This window comes from Lithobates pipiens, unplaced genomic scaffold, assembly GCF_037356315.1.
Source record: "Lithobates pipiens isolate NorthernLeopardFrog02 unplaced genomic scaffold, aLitPip1_a1.2 Scaffold_13, whole genome shotgun sequence".
Lineage (NCBI taxonomy): Eukaryota > Metazoa > Chordata > Amphibia > Anura > Ranidae > Lithobates > Lithobates pipiens.
The window spans coordinates 24,823,062-24,849,927 of record NW_027507718.1 but is presented as its reverse complement, the minus strand read 5'-3'; the positions used below and the strand labels follow the sequence as shown (position 1 = coordinate 24,849,927).

Below are 26,866 nucleotides of genomic sequence, written 5' to 3'. Positions count from 1 at the left end.
AACTGCAGGCCTCACTTGCCTCAGTTAAGGCCAGCGTTCATGCCTCCACCATCAGGAAAAGACTGGGCAAAAATGGCCTGCATGGCAGAGTTCCAAGGAAAAAACCACTGCTGAGCAAAAAGAACATCAAAGCTCGTCTCAATTTCTCCACAACACATCTTGATGATCCCCAAGACTTTTGGGACAACATTCTGTGGACCGATGAGACAAAAGTGGAACTCTTTGGAAGGTGTGTGTCCAAGTATATCTGGCATAGAAGGAACACTGCATTTCATAAAAAGAACATTATACCAACAGTAAAATATGGTGGTGGTAGTGTGATGGTCTGGGGCTGTTTTGCTGCTTCAGGACCTGGAAGACTTGCCGTGATAAAAGGAACTATGAATTCTGCTGTCTACCAAGAGATCCTGAAGGAGAATGTCCGACCATCTGTTCGTGTACTCAAGCTGAAACAAACTTGGGTTCTGCAGCAGGACAATGATCCTAAACACACCAGCAAGTCCACCCCCGAATGGCTGAAGAAAAACAAAATGAAGACTTTGGAGTGGCCTAGCCAAAGTCCTGACCTGAATCCTATTGAGATGTTGTGGTATGACCTTAAAAAGGCTGTTCATGCTCGAAAACCCTCTAATGTAACTGAATTAGGACAATTCTGCAAAGATGAGTGAGCCAAAATTCCTCCAGGACGCTGTAAAAGCCTCATTGCACGTTATCGCAAACGCTTGGTTGCAGTTGTTGCTGCTAAGGGTGGCCCAACCAGTTATTAGGTTTAGGGGGCAATCACTTTTTCACACAGGGCCATGATGGTTTGGATTTTTTTTCACCTTTAATAATAAACACCTTCATTTACAAATTGCATTTTGTGTTTACTTGTGTTGTCCTTGACTATTGTTTAAATTGGTTTGATGTTCCGAAACACTTAAGTGTGACAAACATGCAAAGGAACAGGAAATGAGGAAGGGGGCAAACACTTTTTCACACCACTGTACATTGTGTGCACGCCAGGTGTCCAACGAATGGTGTGACCTAAGTAGGTATTGGAGGTGAGTACACAGAGGCCATGGTGATTTCTTTGCCCTGTATTGAGCCTTTGACAATTACAAAGCGACTACCAGGGTCCCTATATGTATGTTGAACATCAAACATAACTGAGTTTATGATGAGTATACCTACCCCTTGCAATGTGGACTAAGAAGTGGTGTAATAACGATGTTGAAATGCTTTATCAAGGTATGACGGGTGATTTTGTGAGGAGAAATGTGTCTCCTGTAGTAGAAGAACATCCGCTTCTAGCAGTTTATAAGAGCAAAATGCTTTTCTCTGTTTAAAACCATTGGGGCCAGTTCACATCACATGCAGACCAGTCCGTTTTTTTGTTCTGCATCAAAAATGCATAGTTCACACCAGTGCAGTCAGTTTCAGGGCTTTTCAGTTTCAGAAAAAAAGTAGAACCTGCTGCATTTTTCCAGCACTGGACTGTACTGGAACACCGTAAAAGGCATCAAAACGCATTAGAACATATCAAAAATGCACTGGACCCTAATATAGTGAAAAAGAAACAAAAAAAAAGAAGAAAAAAGCACTTGGAATACATCCGGAAACACATCAAAAACGTGTTAAAACCGCACTTGCAGAAACGCATCCGAAACCGATCTGGAGTGTGTTTTTGTGGTGTGAACTGGCCCTTAAGGTTACGAGTGATCACCTTAAGACCCATTTTAGATTAACCACTTGACGAAAGACGGCTGCAGCGCAGACTTGCGTCCATGGAGGTCCTCCCGTGCTTGATCGGCCTGCGAGCTCCCCTGCTGGTCGGGAAATATTTCCAACATGTTGGAAAATTGGGTCGGACGGAGATTCGGACGGAATCAGTCCGATGCATAGCACACACACTCGGATTATCTGACGACACGGTCCGATAAGACTCATTCCGACAGATTCTCCGACCGTGTGTACAAGGGCTTAGACTGAGCTCATTGTGCTTGTTTTCCAGCAAGTCAGTTCTATTGCCCAGTATAGCAATCTCCAAGGACAGTGTATTTGTGGATTTGTGCAGTTCAGATTTAAATTTTTTAGAACTCTTGTCATACATGGCAATGAAGCTTTCATCGAAATCAGCTTTAGTAAACCACAGTGAATACTGTCTCCCATAGAGTGCACTGGTGAAGAATCTGCGGCCTGTGTGCACGTTGGAGCACTTACAGACTGGGCGCCATCTTGGGCCATCTTGCTCTGCTCCCTCACCCGGAGTAAATAGGTTGTTAGGTATCCTTGTGTTGGTTTATTGCGGCGATCTTGGATCCTGGCATGCACTGAGTGTTCCGCCAGTGGTATGGGGTGTAATTGAGCAAAGAACGCTACTAATTAGCCCTGGGGGACCTGTGTTCCTCTCCCTCACTCACAGAGCTTATATCCCCTGCTTTCACCCAGCTTTCTGTTCCCTCCTTTTTAAATCACTAGAGAGCGAAATCACCTTCCCGGGAGTCCAAGATGCCATCGAAGCCTAACAAACAACTAGGTTCTAATGGCTTCTTTGACATAAACTATAAAAAAATCATAGAAATCCCTAGTCTAAAACGTACCTCGCCATTGAACATTATACTCTATGGTGACTTTCACCCATGACACCCTTACTTTAGTGGTATGTATGATTCTGAAACCAGCAACAGAACATACCAGCAACAGAACATGCCAACTACAGCCTCATATTACCACTAAATTCAGATATCAATCTTTTAGCAAATGTTTTAGCTATTAGACTTAACCACGACCTGTACATTCTCATATCAGTGGAACACATGGTAGTTGTCCCAGGCTGCCAGACCAGGGGCTGCATCAGAAGGCACAGGCACCTTTATACATATCTCTACATCTTTAATTCTATATCTTGTGTAAATTCTGCTTCCGGGAACATTTTCTCATTTGTGTCCAATCCCTTTACCACATACTACAACCATTTATCAAATATGCAGGCTTCTGCTCCATTATGTTCCCTTTCCTCACTGGTAGGGCTGGGCGAACGGTTCGGCCCGAGCATAAGTTCAGGTCGAACATTGGTTGTTCAGAACATTCGGCGAACCACGAACATTATTCGGTGTTCGCAGCAAATTCAAAAACCGTGGAACCCCATTAAAGTCTATGGGGCACTAACATGAAAAAGCAAAAGTGCTACTTTTAAAGGCTTATATGCAAGTTATTGTCATAAAAAGTGTTTGGGGACCCAGGCCCTTCCCCAGGGGACAGGTATCAATGCAAAAAAAGTTTTAAAAAGGGCCGTTTTTTTGGGAGCAGTGGCTTTAATAAACTGAAACTATAAAAATGAAATATTCCTTTAAATATCGTGCCTGAGGGGTGTCTATAGTATGCCTGTAAATCATGTATGTATAGTATGCCTGTGTTTAGAACAGTACCACAGCAAAATTAAATTTCTAAAGGAAAAAACGTAATTAAAACTGATCGCGGCTGCAATGAATTGTCAGGTCTCTGCAAAATAGATAAAACTCATTGAAAAAAAACAGCATAGGCTCCCCCCCTGTCCATTACCAGGCCCTTTGGGTCTAGTATAAATATTAAAGGGAACCCTGAACCAATTTTTTTTTTTTAATTTGCGTAGGTGTCCCCTCAAAATCCATACCAGACCCTTATCCGAACACACAACCTGGCAGGCCGCAGGAAGAGAGGGGTAAAAGAGCACCCCCCTCCTTAATCGTACCAGGCTACATGCCCTCAACATGGGGAGGGTGCTTTGGAGTAGCCCTCCAAAGCACATTGTACCCCTACCATTTCACAAACAAAATTTTTAAAAATAGTCAAAAAGACAGGAGACACGTTGGGACAAGTCCTTTATTAAAAAATAAAAATGTCCCGCGATGTAAATCCATCTCACACCGCCCGACAGACCGAAAATAGAAAAAAAAAGCCACAACAGCTCCAGCCAAGTGACTCTTCTTCTCAGTGACATCACTGAGGGGCGGAGCCTCTCAGTGATGTAAACGGGTGACGCCGCTTTACTCTGACATCATGATTCAGCAAAGAATCCTCACAGACCTTAAAATTCTGCAGAGAGACAGAGAAGTCTTTACAAACTGAGACTCCACACTGTCTGGAATCACCACTCATTATCTTATATAAGGAGGAATGTTTCCTGTGTATACACCGCTCTCCCACTGCCCATGCAATTGAAATCAATGGGCACTGCTGCCCAAGCAGGTGCTTTCAACCCTTTCCTCGGCCGCTAACAGGGGTTAAAACCACCCCGCTAGCGGCCAAAAAGCGCAGCTATAACATCAGTAAAGTGCTGATACAACTTGCGGCACTTTACCGCTGATGTCCCCCCCCCCGCCCCAGTGTGAAAGTAGCCTAAGGAAGATGAGAATAATTCCTTCCCATAATACGCACCATGAGCTGCATGCAAATGCAAAATAGTTTGTCCTGTCCTTATAGAACCATCTAAGGAATGAGTAACCCATTTTATTGACTATGTTCATAGTAGTCTTGCTGTGTTCAGATGATGCACTGGTGTTAGATATCCTAACTCTAGAACAGCTATCAGAACTGATTGGACCATATAACCTAATGTCACGTCAAGAGGAAAGAACATTTCCTCACATCAAATGAGTGAACATTGTAATTCATGCGCAGTGTTAAAAAAATCATTAAAGAGGAGTTCCACCCAAAAATGGAACTTCCGCTTTAAGGGAGGTGACCCCCTGACACGCCACATTTAGCATGTAATTTTTTTTGGGGGGCGGATGTTCCAGCTCCCACTTCCTCCCAGTGCACCACGGCACCAGAAGGCAGATTGCCTCATGTATGCGCAGTGGGTGCCCAGCTCCGAAGCCACAGCCCACAGTTACAATACCGGTGCCACAGAGAAGAGGGGGGGACTAGCGGATCTTCATTCCCTGCAATGCTGGACCCTGGGACAGGTAAGTGTCCAATTATTAAAAGTCAGCAGCTGCAGTATTTGTATAATAAAATGCATTTCCATTTCTCTCCCTTTTCATTTATTAGCAAATAGCCTGTATAATAAAATATTCTTTTTTGACTATTATAAATTTTACTTCTCTACATATTTCTATGCACTGCCTGCCAGGTAAAATTTAGCAAGTGGCCTTCTGTGTTCTAAGCTAAAATTTCATAACTTCTTGAGAGATTGATGCATTATATTACTAATAACTGTATGCTCAGGTGTAAATGTACTGCTAATCTGTGTGAGATTGCATCGTGTGGCTGCGCTTTCAGGTTCTCTTTAATTGGTTGGCTGACAGAATTAGATGGCCAACCTGATTGCATGCAGATTAGTGTCAGTGTGGAGCCTATCATATCTGCTTTATACAGGGACAAATCTCATTGCCAGCAACATTGATTTATGTATGTGTGTATGGTTGACTAACAGACCAGTCAACTGACAAACCTTAGGTGGTTGCAAGCTACCTTGAGTCTTTTTGTTTGTGGGCAGAGGGAAAAGTAAAAGTTCACTAGGATTCCAACTCACAGGACAGTTTAGGGAATCTCACAATCACCTAGCTGCTACACAATCCATAGAGTGAACCAGATTTTTCCAAGAATTGTATTTGCCTTTGTGTGTCCAGTTACAGTGGTGTGAAAAAGTGTTTGCCCCCTTCCTCATTTCCTGTTCCTTTGCATGTTTGTCACACTTAAGTGTTTCGGAACATCAAACCAATTTTTAACAATAGTCAAGGACAAAACAAGTAAACACAAAATGCAATTTGTAAATGAAGGTGTTTATTATTAAAGGTGAAAAAAAATCCAAACCATCATGGCCCTGTGTGAAAAAGTGATTGCCCCCCTTGTTAAAACATACTATAACTGTGGTTGTCCACACCTGAGTTCAATTTCTCTAGCCACACCCAGGCCTGATTATTGCCACACCTGTTCACAATCAAGGCATCACTTAAATAGGAGCTGCTTGACAAAGTAAGGTCCACCAGAAGATCCTTAAAAGCTACACATCATGCCGAGACCCAAAGAAATTCAGGAACAATTGAGAAAGAAAGTAATTGAGATCTATCAGTCTGGAAAGGGTTATAAAGCCATTTCCAAAGCTTTAGGAATCCAGCGAACCACAGTGAGAGCCATTATCCACAAATGGCGAAGACATGGAACAGTGGTGAACCTTCCCAGGAGTGGCCGGCTGCCCAAAATTACCCCAAGAGCGCAGCGACGACTCATCCAAGAGGTCACAAAAGACCCCACAACAACGTCCAAGGAACTGCAGGCCTCACTTGCCTCAGTTAAGGTCAGCGTTCATGCCTCCACCATCAGGAAAAGACTGGGCAAAAATGGCCTGCATGGCAGAGTTCCAAGGAGAAAACCACTGCTGAGCAAAAAGAACATCAAAGCTCGTCTCAATTTCTCCACAACACATCTTGATGATCCCCAAGACTTTTGGGACAACATTCTGTGGACCGATGAGACAAAAGTGGAACTCTTTGGAAGGTGTGTGTCCAAGTATATCTGGCGTAGAAGGAACACTGCATTTCAGAAAAAGAACATTATACCAACAGTAAAATATGGTGGTGGTAGTGTGATGGTCTGGGGCTGTTTTGCTGCTTCAGGACCTGGAAGACTTGCCGTGATAAAAGGAACTATGAATTCTGCTGTCTACCAAGAGATCCTGAAGGAGAATGTCCGACCATCTGTTCGTGTACTCAAGCTGAAACGAACTTGGGTTCTGCAGCAGGACAATGATCCTAAACACACCAGCAAGTCCACCACCGAATGGCTGAAGAAAAACAAAATGAAGACTTTGGAGTGGCCTAGCCAAAGTCCTGACCTGAATCCTATTGAGATGTTGTGGTATGACCTTAAAAAGGCCGTTCATGCTCGAAAACCCTCTAATGTAAGGCCGCGTACACACGGGCGGACTGTTCGCCCAACCTTGTCCGCTGAACAGTGTTTGGGCGGACAGTCCGCTCGTGTGTGGGCTTTCAGCGGACAGTTTCAGCGGACAGTTGGACGGACAAAGTCTTTCGGAAATTCCGAAAAACTGTCCGCTGAAACTGTGTTTGAGCGAACAGTCCGCCCGTGTGTGGGCTTGTCCGCTGTACTTTCGAAATGAGCGGACTGTTCCCGCTCGGAAAGTCCGCCCATTTCGAGCGCGTGTACAGGTAGGCGGGGCCCGCGAAGGATACGTCGCGGGCTCCGCCGCCTGGAATGGGCTTAAAGGGGAACCCCAACGCCGAAAAAAATCGGCGTGGGGGTTCCCCCCAAGTCCACACCAGACCCTTGTCCGAGCACGCTACCCGGCCGGCCAGGAAAGGGGGGCGAGCGAGCGCGCCCCCCCTCCTGAGCCGTACCAGGCCGCGTGCCCTCAACATGGGGGGTGCCTTGGGGAAGGGGGGGGCCGCGCGGCCCCCCCACCCCAAAGCACCTTGTCCCCATGTTGATGAGGACAAGGGCCTCTTCCCGACAACCCTGGCCGTTGGTTGTCGGGGTCTGCGGGCGGGGGCTTATCGGAATCCGGGAGCCCCCTTTAAAAAGGGGGCCCCCGGATACCGGCCCCCCACCCTATGTGAATGAGTATGGGGTACAATGTACCCCTACCCATTCACCTGTGAAATAAAGTACAAATAAAAACACAACACAGGGGGGAAAAATATTTTATTGCACAGCCGGGGGTCTTCCGTCTTCGGGGGTCTTCTCGCCGGACTCCTCCACTATGTGTGTGTAGCTCTTTTGCCAGCGGAGGAGTCCGGCTTTCTTCCTCCCCGCCGCCGGCCTCTTCTCCCGACTTCGGGGGTCTTGTCCCCCTCTTCGGTTCTTCTGCCGGGCCACCGCGCCTGGTCCGGTGGCCCGGTCTTCTGTCGCCGTCTTCCGTTCTTCTGTCGCCGCCTTCGGTTCTTCTGCCGGGCCACCGCGCCTTCTTGTAGCTCTTTTACAGGCGGTGGCCCGGTCTTCTGTCGCCGTCGCCGCCTTCCGTTCTTGTTCTTCTTCTTGTTCTTCTTGTTCTTCTCCAGGCGATGTTGACTCGACGAGCTCTCCGGCCGGAATGCCGGGGACGCGCTGTGCGGTCACTTATATAGTGACAATGGGGCGGGGTCACATGGTATATGTCACATGGGTTGGTCACATGGGTTGATGTCACATGGGGACTATGACATCGTAAGGGGGCGGGGTCACCATGTGACATCAACCCATGTGACATATACCATGTGACCCCGCCCCATTGTCACTATATAAGTCACAGCGCAGGGCGGCTCTGGCATTCCGGCCGGAGGGAGCGACGTGTCAACATCGCCTGGAGAAGAACAAGGAGAACAAGAAGAAGAACACGAACGGAAGGCGGCGACGGCGACAGAAGACCGGGCCACCGCCTGTAAAAGAGCTACAAGAAGGCGCGGTGGCCCGGCAGAAGAACCGAAGGCGGCGACAGAAGAACGGAAGACGGCGACAGAAGACCGGGCCACCGGACCAGGCGCGGTGGCCCGGCAGAAGAACCGAAGAGGGGGACAAGACCCCCGAAGTCGGGAGAAGAGGCCGGCGGCGGGGAGGAAGAAAGCCGGACTCCTCCGCTGGCAAAAGAGCTACACACACATAGCGGAGGAGTCCGGCGAGAAGACCCCCGAAGACGGAAGACCCCCGGCTGTGCAATAAAATATTTTTTCCCCCTGTGTTGTGTTTTTATTTGTACTTTATTTCACAGGTGAATGGGTAGGGGTACATTGTACCCCATACTCATTCACATAGGGTGGGGGGGCCGGTATCCGGGGGCCCCCTTCTTAAAGGGGGCTCCCGGATTCCGATAAGCCCCCCGCCCGCAGACCCCGACAACCAACGGCCAGGGTTGTCGGGAAGAGGCCCTTGTCCTCATCAACATGGGGACAAGGTGCTTTGGGGTGGGGGGGCCGCGCGGCCCCCCCCTTCCCCAAGGCACCCCCCCATGTTGAGGGCACGCGGCCTGGTACGGCTCAGGAGGGGGGGGCGCGCTCGCTCGCCCCCCTTTCCTGGCCGGCCGGGTAGCGTGCTCGGACAAGGGTCTGGTGTGGACTTGGGGGGAACCCCCACGCCGATTTTTTTCGGCGTTGGGGTTCCCCTTTAAGCCCATTCCAGGCGGCGGAGCCCGCGACGTCTCCTTCGCGGGCCCCGCCTACCTGTACACGCGCTCGAAATGGGCGGATTTGCCTCCTCCTTACGTGGGCGAGTCCGTTCATTTCAAAAGTTGAGCGAACTGTTTGCCCAACCTTGTTCGTCAAACAGTCCGCTCGTGTGTGGGCAAGTCCGCTCATGCAAATTTTGAGCGGACTGTTTGACAAACTGTTTGCCGAACAAGGTTGGGTGAACAGTCCGCGCGTGTGTACGCGGCCTAACTGAATTAGGACAATTCTGCAAAGATGAGTGGGCCAAAATTCCTCCAGGACGCTGTAAAAGCCTCATTGCACGTTATCGCAAACGCTTGGTTGCAGTTGTTGCTGCTAAGGGTGGCCCAACCAGTTATTAGGTTTAGGGGGCAATCACTTTTTCACACAGGGCCATGATGGTTTGGATTTTTTTTCACCTTTAATAATAAACACCTTCATTTACAAATTGCATTTTGTGTCTACTTGTGTTGTCCTTGACTATTGTTTAAATTGGTTTGATGTTCCGAAACACTTAAGTGTGACAAACATGCAAAGGAACAGGAAATGAGGAAGGGGGCAAACACTTTTTCACACCACTGTAGCTAGATTTTGATAGTGTTCGCTGGCAGTATTGCAGGCTATGATAACTGTTTCATAGCCTTTTTTTACTTTCCCAAGATAATTCCTCACCTTATCCCTCTTGTTTCAGTTGCTATGGACATGATCTCTTGACACCTCTACAAGTACTCCTTTCAGAAAACATTAAATACCTCCTGGATTGGACTTGTAGCTGCAATTGACTGCAAAATGACTTTTTTTCCTAAGTTCTTGTAACCTTTTTTGGGTTCTCCCACATATCTTACATATATGCCAAAGCAAAACCCTGACACCTTAGTGACTTCCAAAACCAAGGATTGTCTGCCAGGTCCTCTATAAAACCAAACTAAAAGGTGCTTTGGGTGTTCCACACTTGATCAGCTATTAGTTCACAGCTTGAGTATTAGTTTGCTCAATTTCTCTTTTCCATACATCCAATGTCTACCTTTGGGTGAGCTTCTGGCTTCCACCCCACTATAGACAACCTCTAACCAATCCTGTTACAAAATACTTCCTAAAGATCTAGAGCAATAATAAATATTGTCACAAACTATTGTCACTCCGCCTGCTCCTTACTACAATCTGGGGCAATCCTGCCTTCCTTCTAAACCTAGACTCCCCACAGTGTCTGCAATAGTGGTACTCCTTAAACATTCAAAAGATCCCTTAAAGTGGTTGTAAACCCTTACAACACACTTTGACCTACAGGTAAGCCTAGATTAAGGCTTACCTGTAGGTCCAAGAAATATCTCCTAAACCTACACGGTTTAGGAGATATTAGCCAAAAGACAGGCACCGCTGTCTACGGTGCATGCGCAATAGATAGTGGCGCGCAGGCGCACTGAGCGTGGCACCCGTCAACGGCGATATGCCGCGTGTGGCGGCTCCCGTGCGCATGCACGGGAGTGACATCATCGCGGCTTCGCCAAATGACAGCAGCAGAGCAGTGAGACCCACCGAGAAGATGGATGCGCCGGACTACAGGGGACAGCGGTGACATCGCTGGCTCCTGTGTCAGGTAAGTGACACATAATGGACTAGTATTTGATGCATAGTAGTCCATTATGCTTTGCCTTTGCAGGGAATGAAAGAGGAAGTAAACTCATCAGGGTTTACTTCCTCTTTAACCCTACAAGGAGTCAGATCTTTTGAAAAAATTACACAAATAAACTTTGGACAGAAATTTGTATTATATGCAACTGAAAAACTACTCTATGTACTTACTTTGAATCACCCCACATCTCTGCTCACAATAACCCCCTTTAATACAATCTGTAACAATGACCAGTGTACAATAACATCTATATACCTCTCCAATATTCATTGCTTTCTTTAGTCCTTCTATATCTTGTGTAAAGACAAGTGGTTGGCCATCTTAAAGTGAATGATTAACATCTCCTCCTCTGAAACAAACTATCAATAAACTCATGATGTATTGGTACCTTGTACTAACTGGTATAACATGAGCACTGCTGGGGTATTGCTTCAACAACTGTCCCAAAAAACATAACTACCTTCACATCTGGTGGACATGTATGGCATCATCTCCACCTTACTAGGTCATTCTCTTGAAATGTACCCATGGGTAGCCCTTTTAAACAAAGAGCCACTCAACTACACTAAAAATTAAACTCGCCTACTAATCCATGTCTTCACAGCCATGCAACAGACCATTGCTAAATATGTGTATAAAGAGGAAAATACTCAAAACAAAGTGAAAATTTTAAATAATATATATTGCAATTATTTAATTCGTGTCCACATATTTTCCATGTAGAGATCTAATAAAGTCAATTTAAAGTGAATGGTGATAATCTAAAATCTTCAGATGACTTCAAATAAATACACACAGGTGTGTGTGGTGAATCAGTGCTCCCCAGCCAAAAAAGACACACATCAGCTGCTTACCAGATCCCATTGACTATCATAGTAAAAAATGGTCATTAAGTGTTTAAAAAGTTAAAAGCTTCCACCAGCAAATGTGCCTCCTCCACAAAATCAATGCAAGATGGGCAACCACAACAACTCTCAAAGATAAAGGATAAGAAACAATCCCATAGTATAAAACCATATTGGTTGCATTTTTAAAATAATAAAATGCACACTCATAGCATAAACAAGCCACCAGGCATTAGAGTGTATATCATAACTTGGTGTTCCTGTGGGCTGACAGTTCCAACCTGACCATCATTCAACTTTGTGTGTGTGATGACATCACTCCCACAGGCACACCCTATGCGTTTTCTCACAGATGATGTAGTGAGGGGGCGAGCTTTTATTTTTAGACCATTGCTAAAGCTTGATAATTACCTAGAATCCCTGTAGATTACTTCATATTGCACATGCACCAGTGCATGTTGTATAAATAACTGACTGCTTTTCAGTGGGACAGACTGCCCAAGTACAAAACAACTAGAACCACTGGATCAAGCATTATCTGTCCACAATTTTTAAACATTCCCTGCTCACCCGATAATGCCCCACTACCCCTTTTTCTCTTTCTTTCTCCCTTCCCTTTTGCCCTTCCCTCTCCTCCACCCCTCTCCCCCCTTTCTTTTCTTTCTTTTTCCTTACTAATACCAATACCAATAATCCACATATACTAAATTTCCTTTAGTTCACCCATCTTCACTCCTTCAGCGCTATACACCCCCATTCAATGACCACTATAGCTTCAAGGCCACATAATCCCCACCAGTGCCCTGATCCTCCAACCAATGTTTTAAAAATAAAACCTTGTTGAATATTGCCCAACTATCTGTAAACATACACCTAATTTTTATGTTTGTGGTGCTCATTGTTGCTCTTTTTCTAACTTATATTGAGAAAATGTACTATGCTGCATACCTGTTAACTTCTGTAAAAACCTTAATACAATTTAGTGAAAAAGAAAATAATGCATGATACTTATGTAATGTCCTATATAATGCTAACAATTAACATAAGTAAAACCATAGGTTGTCTACATTTTATTAATGTTGTCACATTTCACCTACTATCCACCCATAGTTAAAAGGGGAGACATAAGAGCATAACATGATCCCACCAGCGTCATTCCCTTTTCTAAGGCTCACCATAGACATTGGGTAGCAGAAAAAATGGATTGCTTTGAATTTTTGTAATTGTTCATTTAAAGCTATTCATACACGTTTCCTTCTGATTATCAATCTACTTAAAATTCACAAACAACTGTGTAGTATGCCTAAGAAAACTGTTCATTGAGTTTCTAATTAGGCATATCTAACAGATCAAATGCACGCAAAATCTGACAGCGGGTGGTCAACTCAGATATTTTTAGCAAAACTAATTTTTTTTAACCGTTTTCCATCAAATGAACTATCTTTTCACACATAATTCTTTATGCTAAAATGTAAGTGTGGTCAAGCTACTTACTTTCAAATATTTACAAATTCTTAAAGTGTATGTAAACTCTAACAATACATTTTTATTATTTGCTCCGTGTTGGTCTGTTAAATATATACCATTGAATGTGTTGTATTATATCTGCTCAACGGGTGCAATAAACAAATAACTATTCATCTGACCAGAAATCCTGTTGGTAATTTCCTGCACACACTACATCTAAATGGGTTTCTGTTAGCATTGTACCCTGCTATCTTTCTTGACTACAAAACAGTTTACTTTGTCATGGAGCTCTGACTGACCTCTGTAGCTGCAAGCACTGTGGAACAAATGTTCCTTAACTGCTTCCCGCCCCGGCCATTGTAAAATAATATCCCTGTCAGGAACCCTTTTGATGTCCACCCACTGCCAGTATCACCACATATAACATGGCAATTGTAAACAATGAATGGCTTCCTTTAAAGTGGAAGTAAACTCCCCTATCATTTTCAGCCAAGGAAGCTGCCATCTTTGCCTCTGTTTAGACCCCATTCACACCTGAGTGTTTTGTAGCTCGAAACCTGAAGCTACAAAATGCTGGAGGGAAAAAAATGTATTATTCTCAATGGAGATGGTTCACATCTCCACTCCATGTCGCCTGAAGCCAAACACCTGAAGCTCAAACAAGTTCTGGACCCTTTTTTGTTGCTCGAATTGAGCAGATTTGGGCGTTTTTCTTCTTTTAACATTGGTGACGTTTTGCCCGGCACAAAATCGCGGCAAATCATGGTAAAAACGCCGCAAAAAACGCTGCAAAATCGCGCAATTTTCTGCTTGAAAACGCTATGCTCAGGTGTGAATGCAGCCTTAATCTTCAACTGCTATGGTGCTGCACATGTGATTCGTTATGACTCCAGCCATTGGATGGTTTGATAGTTTGGCTGAGAGCACAGCCAATGTGCAGTTAGCATTCCCGGCATGCCTTTTTTTAACTGTTTAAATCCATGGGTTTACTTCCACGATAATGCCATTCATTGTGTACAATTGTGTTGCTAGCTGTGATTGGTCACCATGATCACATGGTACAGACAGGCTAATCACACAATACACACTGAATACACACTTTCATTCAGTACATTTGTTTACAATCATAGTGTGTAAAAAAAAATCCTGATTCCCCAGAGTAGTACAGTATTACTATGGTAACACTGTATTGCTCTGGTCACAGGTAAAGTTGATCCAGGGAAAATCCGATCGCCTATTGGGGGATCAGGAAGGAATTTTTTTCCCCTGCTGTAGCAAATTGGAGCATGCTCTGCTGGGTTTTTTTTTTCGCCTTCCTCTGGATCAATTGTGGGCATAAAGTTGGGTATCTGGATTGTACGATTATTTTTTATTTTATTTATTTGTTTTTAAGGTTGAACTGGATGGACTTGTGTCTTTTTTCAACCTGACTAACTATGTATGTAACAGTATATAATAATAAAAAAAAAAAAATTATTAAACTTTTTTTTTTTTAACATACTGTCACCAGTCAGTGTCCCTTTTCACCGCCACACCAGTTATATGTGGATGCTGTACTACACTGGTGACAGTATATAAAAAATAAAGACAAATATGAAAAAAAAATTAATTTCTTAATTTTCCAAAAAATCCCAAAAATGTCATGCCTCTTACTAAATACCTTGGACTGTCTACTTCCAAAAGGGGTCATTTGGGGGATAGATGTGCTGTCCTGGCATTTTCAGATGAGATAGGCCATCAGTACATCAGAGTTGATCAATTTTCATATATATATCAGTTTGTAAGCTCTATACCTGGGTTATATTCACCATAGAAATGTAGCACAATACATTTTGGCCTAAATTTTGGAATAAAGTAAGGGGGTAAAAGTTTCTGGTATTGAAGTAGTTAAAGTACATAACAAATGCATTAAAGTCCCTTGTCTATTTAGCCATTTCACTTATCCTCCTCCCTTTTTCAGGAGAAACCCGTCTTCATTCCCACTTTCTAATATATATTGTAAACATAGAATAGGAAGGTTGAGGTAGGGTTTCTAATGGCCTGTTATGCAGTCATTTCTTAGGCACCACTTCTATTGGCTATGGGTGTACTAACTGGCTCCCCAACAGAGTTCAAAGTTGGTGTACTCTCTGGCTTTTCAACATAGATTGAGGTGGGGGAGTGCAATCAGAATGGGAAGTGATCATGTACATATATCCTTCCTGGAAGAGGGAACTGGAAATAACAAGAGCTTTGATAGACAAGGCCAGTAGCAATACACAGCTTACAGAGACATCAAAGGCTACTCTCGCTGGTGGCTGACCATGTAACTCCAGGTACCATTGTGTCCTCAGTAGCCACCTCAACTTTAGGACTAGGGACTGGCATGGAGCTCTACTGAGAAGCAAATTGATTAATTGATTCTTCTATAATTTGTTAACTATCTATTGGCCCAATACACTTATTGACCCTCAGCCATTTTATAATTTATTTATTTTTTGTAGACTTGAAAAGAGTGAAAAAGCTATCATGTTTTATTGTTGCTCTTGATCCCACAGAGAAAGTGACTGGCACTGGCACTGGAAGGCAGTGGCAATAACCTTAAAAAGGGTGTTTTGGTGCAGCCCGTGTCCCCACTGGGGATATTTTCAATCACTGAAAAAGAGTGTAAAACCCTACAGTGGGGCAGACACTGAAAATAAAATCCTGACCTACCCTCAACCTAAAGCAAAAAAAACTTTGGCTGGAGTTATGCTTTAGCTGTTATAGGGTTAGCTAGGTCACAAGTCTAGATGAACAGAATTACAAATGTCCTGTATGCCACTGTGAGTTAGGGCACATTCAATAAGGATGTTAATTTCTTCAGGTTAAGAACAAATCCCTGATCTTGGTGCTAATCCCCTTTTCTTCATCCTACTAAACAGAGTGTGACACATCAGTGTTCAATAAAGGGGCTAGTTTTATAAACCATAGGGCCTGTATTGATGGGATTATGACCACTTTAAATGGATTTTGCATTCCTTTACAAGATCTGGTAGCAGGTCAAGTGCAGGTCAGAAGGGGGTCAATTGCGCGCCAAACACACCTGTCAATGAATTGTGAATGATCTCAGAAATGGTGTCAAACTAATGCCATCAATACAGGCCCAAAACCCATCAACACAGGACTTTAATGCCAGTCTGCCTGGGATAAGGACTCAAAAAAATGTACTAGCAGGCATCATATGGTGTCTGCTTTTAGAATGGATTATTAATTTAAAAAGCTACAGGTTGATAGGTTAACTTTAAATATTGTGGAGTTGTGCATGAGCTCAGTATCAGAACAGGGTGCTTATATTTTTTATGGAAAAAATAAACTATTGTAGAATTGATGCAGGATATTAAGATGCTTGTTACCCATCTATCCCCATTAAGATTTTCATTTCTTTTCATTTCTACTGTTTAAATCAATTTGAAGATTATATGTGAGCATCACTTGCTATGTAAACCGTACAGTTAGGTTCTCTGTTTTACTTTTAACAAAATCTAGGACAGGTTTTGTTCACTTGGTTTAGCCTGATTCAGAACTCTCATAATAGTTCTTTCCTCAGTGTGTCGTCTGTATGCTCTTTTTGCATCACTACCTAATTGCCGAAATCATACATTAGGGGTGCAGTACAAAACGTAGCCTTATTTACCCTTCACAAAGCTGCGTGCTGTAGGCTGCTCCAGCAGAGCCATAGTAGTATCACAATAAAAGTCAATGACACACTTTTCAGAGGTAAACTCCTTTTAATGAGGGTAACATAAAGTATTAAAGCTAACAAGCAAAGCCTTGTAATCGGGAGAGAGGGAAAACAAACAGTACCACTTAAACTGATGGCGTACTAAGGAGCAATCTGTAAAATAGCTTTATAAACAAACATGAATAAGTTCAAATCTGTTATAGCCATTATAAATGGAAGTGTGCTTGAACACTTCCAGAACGATGTGTAATGGAAGTGTGCTTGAACACATTACAGAACCATGTGTAATAAGCTTTAATACACCATAAGGAAATGTCAAACCTAGATTCTCGTTAGAGTGCTCCCTTACTGTAAATTAATTCTTATCAAATTGAAATATATGTTATTGTTTTTGAATTTATTTCTTAATTGGTAAGTTTTAAAACCATATTTCATGATATTTCATTGGGCCAGCAGGAATAATTATACCCTAAATAGCAACTCTAGTAGTAATGTTACATCCAGGAAGTCTAAATAGAATGTAGAAGGTAAAAAAATGCCAATACATAAAAATGAAAACTTGATTACCATAAAGAAATAAAACATGTGAGATTTGATGAAAAAGCAAGTGCCTCTGATGCTCAGATAACATGTTGGCAAATTCACATAGGAATGTATGCCAATCATTCCTTAGGATGGGTACTTTATAACTACATGTGTCTTCCTGTTGTGTGAGTTAAAATAAATGTAAATGTATGTATATATTATATTTGTTTGTAGATTATAATTTTAACAACAATAAAGTATTGAATAGGAGTATCTGTGATGAAAGAACTCAAATTTGTTCTCAATTTGTGAGATTCTGTAAATTTGCATTGGCCAGTTTAAAGCAACAAACCTTCACTGTAGCCACCTTGATTCTGAAGCAGAATGTTTACACTACTGCTACTGACAAGTGATTTATTTCCTTCCACATTATTGGAAGGGCTTGAGTTGCCTAAGCAGAGCCCTTACCACAGTCCAGTTTAACACCTCTGACATGAACTGAAACAGTAATTATGGGGTTATGAGCATCTTCCTGTGGGCATGGGCCCTTTAGGACTGGAGGTTTTGGCTCATGCCTGCTTCCTCATACAGTGATGTGGTTGTAATTGTGCCAGTGGTGGGTGCCATGCCTCACGTGTAAGATGGACCCACCTGTAGGGCTCAAGATGGTGCCAGCTTCATAATTAGGGGTGGTGCCATGGAAGGCAGAAGTAGGATCAGCAGGGTCATAAAGAGTATATTGTGCAGGAGGTGGTTGGGGTTATGTGCATGATTTTTGGTGACAGCAGTGGGAGTGAGAGGACAAGCCTGGAATTTAAATAGGAAGGTGGCCAATGTCATTCATTCTTTGTGTGAACACAATCCATCATGATCTCTATGAAGACCCTGCCAGTAACTCAGGAACACCCAGGATTTTTCTTTCAAATATTTGCAAGGGACCAGTCTAGCTCTGGTGTATACATCCTGAAACAGATAGACAAGAATAATGACAAACTGAAATATTATATTGTGTATAGAAAGTGAAAGGGAAATAATTAGTTTATCCATTTTCTCTGACAATGTACTCTTCACATAGGTTAAGTCAGTTGGTCTTTACAGACACAATATCTCACACCACACATATATATCATGCGTTTACCTATATGTATACAATATGTCTGTGTATACTGTGTGTAGATAGATTGGTAGATAGATAGATAGATAGATAGATAGATAGATAGATAGATAGATAGATAGATAGATAGATAGATAGATAGATTGTGATCTAAATTAACTGACAATGTAAATTTATTTATAAATGCTTCTATAACAACACATTCAGCATGTTGTAGCCCACACTGACCAATTGGATTTAACTTTAATAAATAGGGACCAGTACAAGATGGATTATTTTTTGTTGCTATGATCTCTGCACATTTTGCCTTGCAATTTTTACAAAGATGTATGTTTGTATTGCAATTTTAAAGGTAAGAGTACAGTGCTGTAGACTTCTGTTTATACTGTCAGGTAAATACAGTAGGTGTGTCAGTCTTGAAAATAATGAAGTAATAGAAAATGGACAGTAATTAAGAAAAGTTTTGCGTTTATAATCTATGTTTTTGGAACATTTATTTGGTACATATATTCATTTAAAAATAAGATAAATACTTTTTATAACCTTTGTTCCTCATTGGGCCATAGCATATGAAAAAGGACACATTAAAGCGCCATTAAATTCAAAAGCAAAGCTTTATTATATTGCAGCTTACCAATTCTTAGACCTAATGGCTGCATTTGTTTTCTTTTTTAGGTTTTTTTCCCCTTTATTTTCATCTAGTGATCCAGCCTGTAATTGTTTTACAACAGATCAATGGCCCATGCAAATGTAGCAGTTAGAGTGTTGAGACAAACCATTTACCACTAACAAGTAGTTATCCCAAAACAAGAACTTAGTGTACTGCCTACTACGTAGGATTTTTTTTATTTTAACTTTGAGTCTTTTACTTGACATCCTTTACTGTATTTATTGGTGCTCTACCAATATAAAGAGTATTGACAAAGGCTTAATTGTTCTCAAAATAGCAATGGTATGCCTAAACCCTTCTCCCTATGGATAAATTATGGGGATTTTTGTGTATATGAAATAACATTAGCACGTGTTCTAGAGGTGCAACATGCATTCTCTGAATAGTTTACTAAAAGAAACTGCCAAGCCAAACTGAAAATACACCTGTGAATATAACACATTTTCAACAAATTATTATGCGTATATATTATCACACTGCCAGAGAAAATGATAATCACTTGCATATTAAGTGCTTGTGTGTGTATGTGCTGACTGTATTCACAGGCTAGGACACTAATATTTATTTATATTTTCACTACCAGAAGAGATCCTCACATTCTTTGTAATAGTTTAGTTTATATTCTCTCCCTGTCTATCTCATATATATATATATATATATATATATATATATATATATATATATATATACATACATACAGTTGTGCTCATAAGTTTACATACCCTGGCAGAATTTATGATTTCTTGGCAATCTTTCAGAGAATATGGATGATAACACAAAAACTTTTCTTTCACTCATGGTAAGTGTTTGGCTGAAGCCATTTATTATCAATCAACTGTGTTTACTCTTTTTAAATCATAATAACAACAGTTACCCAAATGACCATGATCAAAAGTTTACATACCCCAGTTCTTAATAATGTGTATTGCCCCTTTAACATCAATGGCAGCTGGAAGTCTGCCCATTTCCCTTGGCAAAAAGCCTCCAGTTCCTGTAAATTATTGGGCTGTCTTGCATGAACTGCACCTTTGAGATCTTCCCAGAGTGGCTCAACGATATTGAGATCAAGAGACTGAGATGACCACTCCAGAAGCCTCACTTTATTCTGCTGTAGCCAATGACAGTTTGACTTGGCCTTGTGTTTTGTATCATTGTCATGTTGGAATGTCTAAGTATGTCCCATGTGCAGCTTCCTGGCTGATGAATGCAAATGTTCCTCCAGTATTTTTTGCTAACATACTGCATTCATCTTGCCATCAATTTTGACAACATTTCTTGTGCCTTTGTAACTCACACATCCCCAAAACATCAACGATCCACCTCCGTGTTTCACAGTAGTGCTGTACCTTTTATCATAGGCCTTGTTGACTCCTCTCCAAATGTAGCATTTATGGTTGTGGCCAAAAACCTCAATTTTGGTCTCCTCACTCCAAATGACTTTGTGCCAGAAGGTTGAGGCTTGTCTCTATGCTGTTTGGCTTATTGTAAGCGGGATACTTTGTGGCATTTATGTAGTAATGGCTTTCTTCTGGCGACTCGACCATGCAGCCCATCTTTCCTTAAGTGCCTCCTGAAACAGCCACACCACATGTTGTCAGAGAGTCCTGTATTTCACCTGAAGTAATTTGTGGGGTTTTCTTTGCATCCAAACATTTTTTTCTGGCAGTTGTGGCTCAAATTTTAGTTGATCTACTTGACCGTGATTTGGTTTCAACAGAACCCCTTATTTTCCACTTCTTTATTCGAGTTTGAACACTGCTGATTGGCATTCTCAATTACTTGGATATATTTTTATATCCCTTTCCTGTTTTATACAGGTCAACTACCTTTTCCCACAGATCCTTTGACAATTCTTTTGCTTTCCCCATGACTCAAAATCCAGAAACGTCAGTGCAGCACTGGATGAAAGATGCAAGGGTCTGTCAGGAGTCCAGAAACTCATTGACCTTTTATACGCACGCACTAATTACAAGCAAACAGATCACAGGTGAGGATGGTTACCTTTAATATCCATTCAAACCGTTTTGTGCAACCTGTGTGCATGTTATCAGGCCAAAATCACCAGGGTATGTAAACTTTTGATTATAGTAATTTGGGTAGTTTCTGTTGTCATTATGAATTTAAAAAAAAGTAAACACAGTTGATTGATAATAAATGGCTTCAGGCAAACATTAACCATGAGTGAAAGAAATGTTTTTTGTGTTAATCATTCATATTCTCTGAAAAATGAACCAAGAATCGTTTAGTCCGATCGTTTAGAATGCGGTGACGTACAACACGTATGACGGGACAAGAAAAAGGAAGTTAAATAGCCAGTAGCTAATAGCTGCCCTTACGTAGTTTTTGGTCTATCTGAATAGCATACAGACAGACGGTTTTCTCGAAAGGAATTGATTCAGTCGGAAAGATTTAAAACATGTTCTATTTCTAGGTCCATCAGAATTGTCTAAAGAAAAAGTCAGATGAAGCCCACACACGATCGGAATATCCTATGGAATGATTCCTTCGGACCTTTTCTGACGGAAAGTCCGACCATGTGTACGTGGCATTAGTGGAACACAGGATCTTTTTTTTTGTCAAAAGCTTTGCTGAGAGAAAAAAAAAAAAAAAAGACAAAGTTACAACTATTTAAGGACATAGACTGGTTTACAACAGTATATCCAGGTAGAGATAAACAAATATAGGCAGTTGGTATCATATGCAAAAGAACTTTGACACTAACAGGGATTGATATTACCCTGTAATATATTATTAAAATCAAAAGAAAACAGTATTCTTATAGGTAGATGGACTGACCTCCAGGTATGGAGGCAATGGAATAGGGGGAGAGGAGAATTGACACTAAGGGGAACATAGTGATATATCCCCTTTATACACCATCAAGCTCACAGCTTCTCTCTGGATACACACACCATTTTCCTGAATATGTGTATTGCAAACATTTTTAGGTGAGTATTCTGCAACCCCAGTGTCATATGCGAGGATATGAATAATGGCAGATAGCTTAACTCGCTTCATATCAAAGCACAACAAAGTCCTTTAACTTTCTTAACTTTATTTGTAAAATAACAGCAAAGATTTTGTAAATGAGTTTGTAGATGAGTTTGTAGATGTTGTAGGGTGTTAGGCGAGAGCTTCTCTATGTGGAATGCTTATCCAGGAAGCAGGTAAAAAACAGAATGCTTATTGCAAGATTTGTCAGGATGTACTTACAGAAACTTCCCTGAGTTAAAAAAAGAACATGGGGCAGAGCTAAAGGAACAGGGAGAAAGTAACTAATGCGTTTAGACAGGAAGAGTGGGCTAATCCATTCTCTCTACAGGAGAACTGAAAGTTTACTATGGCAACCAGCAAACAAGTTTATTATGGCAATCTAGTAGATCAAAAAGGTAAACACTGCAAAAAGAGACAGGGCAAACAAACTAGGGAGTCGTGTTCCATGATAGTGAGCAAGAAAGAAAAATGATAATGTTAGAGATAAAAAGTTATGCATTTTTTAGAAAAAAAAATGGTGGACAAAACATATACAGAGATGAGACCTGTAACAGAAATAGCCATATACAAGCAACAAGTGAACAGGAAAAGCAGAACTGTGTCTGTTGCACACAATCTTGACAATGCTGGATATTTTATTTGCCATCTGTTAACCACTTGCTTACTGAGCACTTAAAGCCCCCTCCTATCCCTCTCCTATCCAGACCAATTTTCAGCTTTCAGCGCTGATGCACTTTGAATGACAATTGCGCAGTCATACAACACTGTACCCAAATTAATTTTTATAATTTTTCCCCCAAATAAAGCTTTCTTTTGGTGGTATTTGATCACCTGTGTGATTTTTATTTTGTGTTAAGAAAATGTAAAAAGACCGAATTAAAAAAAAATATTTTATTTTTTTATTTTGTTATAAAATTTTAAAAAAGGTAATTTTTGTCCCTCATTGATGTACGCTGATGAGGCGGCACTGACGGGCACCAATGGGTGGCAGTGATGGGCACTGATGGGTGGCAGTGATGGGCACTGATCGGTTACACTGATAGGCAGCACTTCTAGTTGGCACTGATTGGCACCACTGGTGGGCATTGATAGGTGGCACTTGTGGGCATTGATAGGTGGCATTTGTGGGCACTTTCTATATGAGGCATAATTGCCTCTTCCATTTCTGGACCGATGTCCCTTTAAGATGAGCCATGATCGGCTTTTTTTTCTCTTCCGCTGTCAGCGTGAGGAGAAAAAAAAAAGCGATCACCGAGCTTTTGCTTTGATCATGTGATCAGCTCTCATTGACTGACAGCTGATCACATAGTAAGGGGCTGGGACTGGCCCCTTACTCAGATCGGTGATCACCTGAGTCTCAGTGACTCAGTGACCACAGCGCGCGCAGGGAGTGTGCACAGGGGAGGCCATCATATGATGGCCTCCCAGGAATTCACATCCGTGCTGTGGCCGTCATTCGGCCATAGTGCGGATGTCAAGTGGTTAAAGAAGTTTTGTTGGGAAGAAGTTGGTTAGGCAGTATTAGAGCTTACATCAGCAAGCAATACTTGCATTTAACCTGCTTTAGATATGTAAGTTGTTTACTAGATCTTTGGAAAGTGTAACAAGACTAGCTTAAAATAATAGAAGCATTATAATCCTGATTGTTAAGGTAATCAGTGTCAGTAATCATCTAAAGTCTGAAAGTGTCTTAGTTGCATGTATCCTTTGGGAAGTGTATGTTCATTTAGCTTAATGAATGAGGTGAAGCTATGTTTATTACAATCATCTGTGTATGCAAAAAAACAGTTTGTTCTACATTTCTCTTGCATATGACACAATATTCAGAATGATCATAGCTTCACTTTATGTACTAAGTTACATGCTTTGCTAACTGAACAGCCTTTGGTCCTTTAAAAAATAAATTTACCTTAAAAAAATGTGCATTTATTTATTCCTATAGCTTTCTTGTCCATACCGCTGTATGGGGCTTTCTGTTAGAAAGCTGGAGGAAGTGCTGATGAGCGCCTTCATAGTCCACTGAGAATGACAAGCCATCTGCCCTGGTGGCAAATGTTACTTTTTTTCAATCCCAGATCACTGTGTATAAATTATGTGGCTGTACAGGCTCAGCCCCCACAGCTGCGGCAATTTTAAATGTAACAGTGGCTTTAGGGGAGGGAAGCCCCTGCATGCTGTCATGAGTAGGGAGTGGTTGAGGGGTGAGGAAGTGCCAGAACATGGTATATGTTACAACCTAACTACAGGTGTAACGTGTATCATGCTCCAAAACTTAACTTAGCCTTTAATAAATCAATTTTCCCTGACACTCCAGCTAAAGTGTCATAGTCAAAGCAGGTAAACCTAAATAAGGCTGAACTACACATTTTTCATAGCTAAAGTCAATATGCAGAGCATAAGTCAATCTTGTAAAGTTGCTTTTAAGGTAAATATCTCAGCCAGCCTTAAGCTGGTCAGAGACATCCATGTATTATCCAATCCACAGAATATTCAAACTTTTTTGATGACTTAATAGCTGGTAAATGTGAACAAAACGGATTTTCCAGCATGATGGAAACATCATTCTTGCAGACAACCATTACCCACAGATGTCATCAGTGGGAAATAGCATACAGAGTGGTAGGCATGAAGTTGCTAGGACACCTGCCAATCTGCTAATTCAGTAGCACATGGACATATAAAGTGCCTTGAAAAAGTATTTATATCAATTAAAATTTTCCACAGTTTGTCAGGTTACAACCAAAAACATAAATGTATTTTATTGGGATTATTGTAGCCAAAGCTACAATAGAATGGTTTAAATCAAAGTAAATCCAGGTGTTAGAATGGCCCACGCAAAGTCTAGCCTTAAATCCAATTGAGAACTTGTGGCAAGATTTTAAAATTGCTGTTCATAGACACGTTTCATCCAATTTGACAGAGCTTGGGCTATTTTGCAAAGAAGGATTAGCAAAAATGTCACTTTCTAGATGTGCACAGCTGGTAGAGACATACCCAAAAAGATTTGCAGCTGAATACAAATGCATGCCACACTTTTCAGATATCTATTTGTAAAAATGGTTGAACACCAATTATAATTTTCCTTCCACTTCACAATTATGTACCACTTTATGTTGGCCCATCACATAAAATCCCAATAAAATACATTGACGTTTTTGGTTGTAGCATGACAAAATGTGAAAAATGTCAAGGGATATGAATACTTTTTCAATGCACTGTGACATTGAAGGATTCCATAGAAACCATAATCATTCATGCATGGCAATTTTTTTGCAAATCATGATTGTGATCTTTTTTGTGTATATCTTTTTTAAATTTCCTACCTTGGTTTTATCAGATGAAAAATCATTTCATCTGTGGCCAACTTTACAATCCCCTTGGTTGAGTTTGTTAGCTCACAACAACCACAGTAAACATTAATATGGTATTTCTTGCATGGTATTAATGATATCCCATTATGAGCCTTCAGAATGCTAATGTCATACTGCAGGGCTACATTTCATATACAAATCAACATCCCAGAGATTTCTTTTTTATTCTTTATTTAGTAATGAGACAGTTTTTTTATCACAATACGTTTAATTACCACAAATATCATTTGGATTCCTAATTATCTCTTAAAATTTCAGGGATTCTTCAGAAGAAGTCAACAAAACAATGCCTCTTATTCGTGCCCAAGGCAGAGGAACTGTTTAATTGACAGAACAAATAGAAACCGCTGCCAGCACTGTAGACTGCAGAAGTGTCTTGCCCTGGGAATGTCTAGAGATGGTAAGTTAACTTCAATTTCAGTACTGTATTCTTTTGAAAGTTTCTTCTAATGTAGTTGAGATACAGTGAAACATGAAAAGACCAACATTTCTCTTTAAAAAGAAAATGATGGAATTATGAACTCTAAGATGGTTACTCAACCTCTGAGCAAAGGTGGATCGGGAAATTTCCTTCTGAGTCCATATTTTCTACTTTTAGATCTGTATTTGATCTGTACAGGTTCCTTAGTGTATGAAAAAAAAATCTAACATGCCTACCCTATAGTCACTGGCAGGTGGTGCCTCCCCCAAAGCCAGAGCAAGAAATGGCATCATGAAATATTTACACAATTTCCTCATATGTTCCCTTTGGAATAGTTTTTGTCAGCTATTGTCTGTCAGTCACTAAACTGCTCTTTGAAATTTGTGAATAAAGTGTTTTCTAGTAAAAAGTAACCATATTGGGTGAAGTCAAAGTCAAAGGCATGTGCCTTTTTCAACCTGACTAACCATGTCAGTTTAGAAAAAAAAGTAGAAAAGGTTGTAAAAGGGCATATTTTTTTTTTTGAAAAAGCAGTGCTGGTTTTAGAAAATAAGTAGCTCATTAACCGTTTCAGCCCCAGAAGAGTTTACCCCCTTCCTGACCAGAGCACTTTTTGCGATTCGGCACTGCATCGCTTTAACTGACAATTGCCCTGTTCTGCGTCATTGCACCCAAACAAAATCGATGTCCTTTTTTTCCCATAAATAGAGCTTTCTTTTGGTGGTATTTGATCACCTATTTTTTGCACTATAAACAAAAAAAGAGCAACGATTTTGAAACAAACGCATTATTTTTTACTTTTTGCTATAATAAATATCCCCCAAAAATATAAATATAAGAATATATTGATTGGTTTGCGCAAAAGTTATAGCATCTACAAAATAGGGGATAATTTTATGGCATTTTTATTATTATTTTTTTTTTTTTTTTTTTACTAGTAATGGTGGCGATCTGCGATTTTTATCGGGACTACAACACTATGGCAGACACATCGGACAATTTTGATGCATTTTTGAGACCAT

At 41.2% G+C, this 26,866-nt stretch overlaps 1 protein-coding gene across 1 annotated transcript in view; it reads left to right on the top strand.

The window, feature by feature from the left end:
- RORB (RAR related orphan receptor B) overlaps positions 1 to 26,866 on the top strand; it is a 335,735-nt gene that overhangs the window by 266,943 nt on the left and 41,926 nt on the right. Inside the window, exon 3 of the mRNA XM_077474932.1 lies at positions 25,682 to 25,823. Coding sequence (XP_077331058.1) covers positions 25,682 to 25,823 — 142 coding nt within the window. The remainder of the gene's footprint in view (positions 1 to 25,681; positions 25,824 to 26,866) is intronic.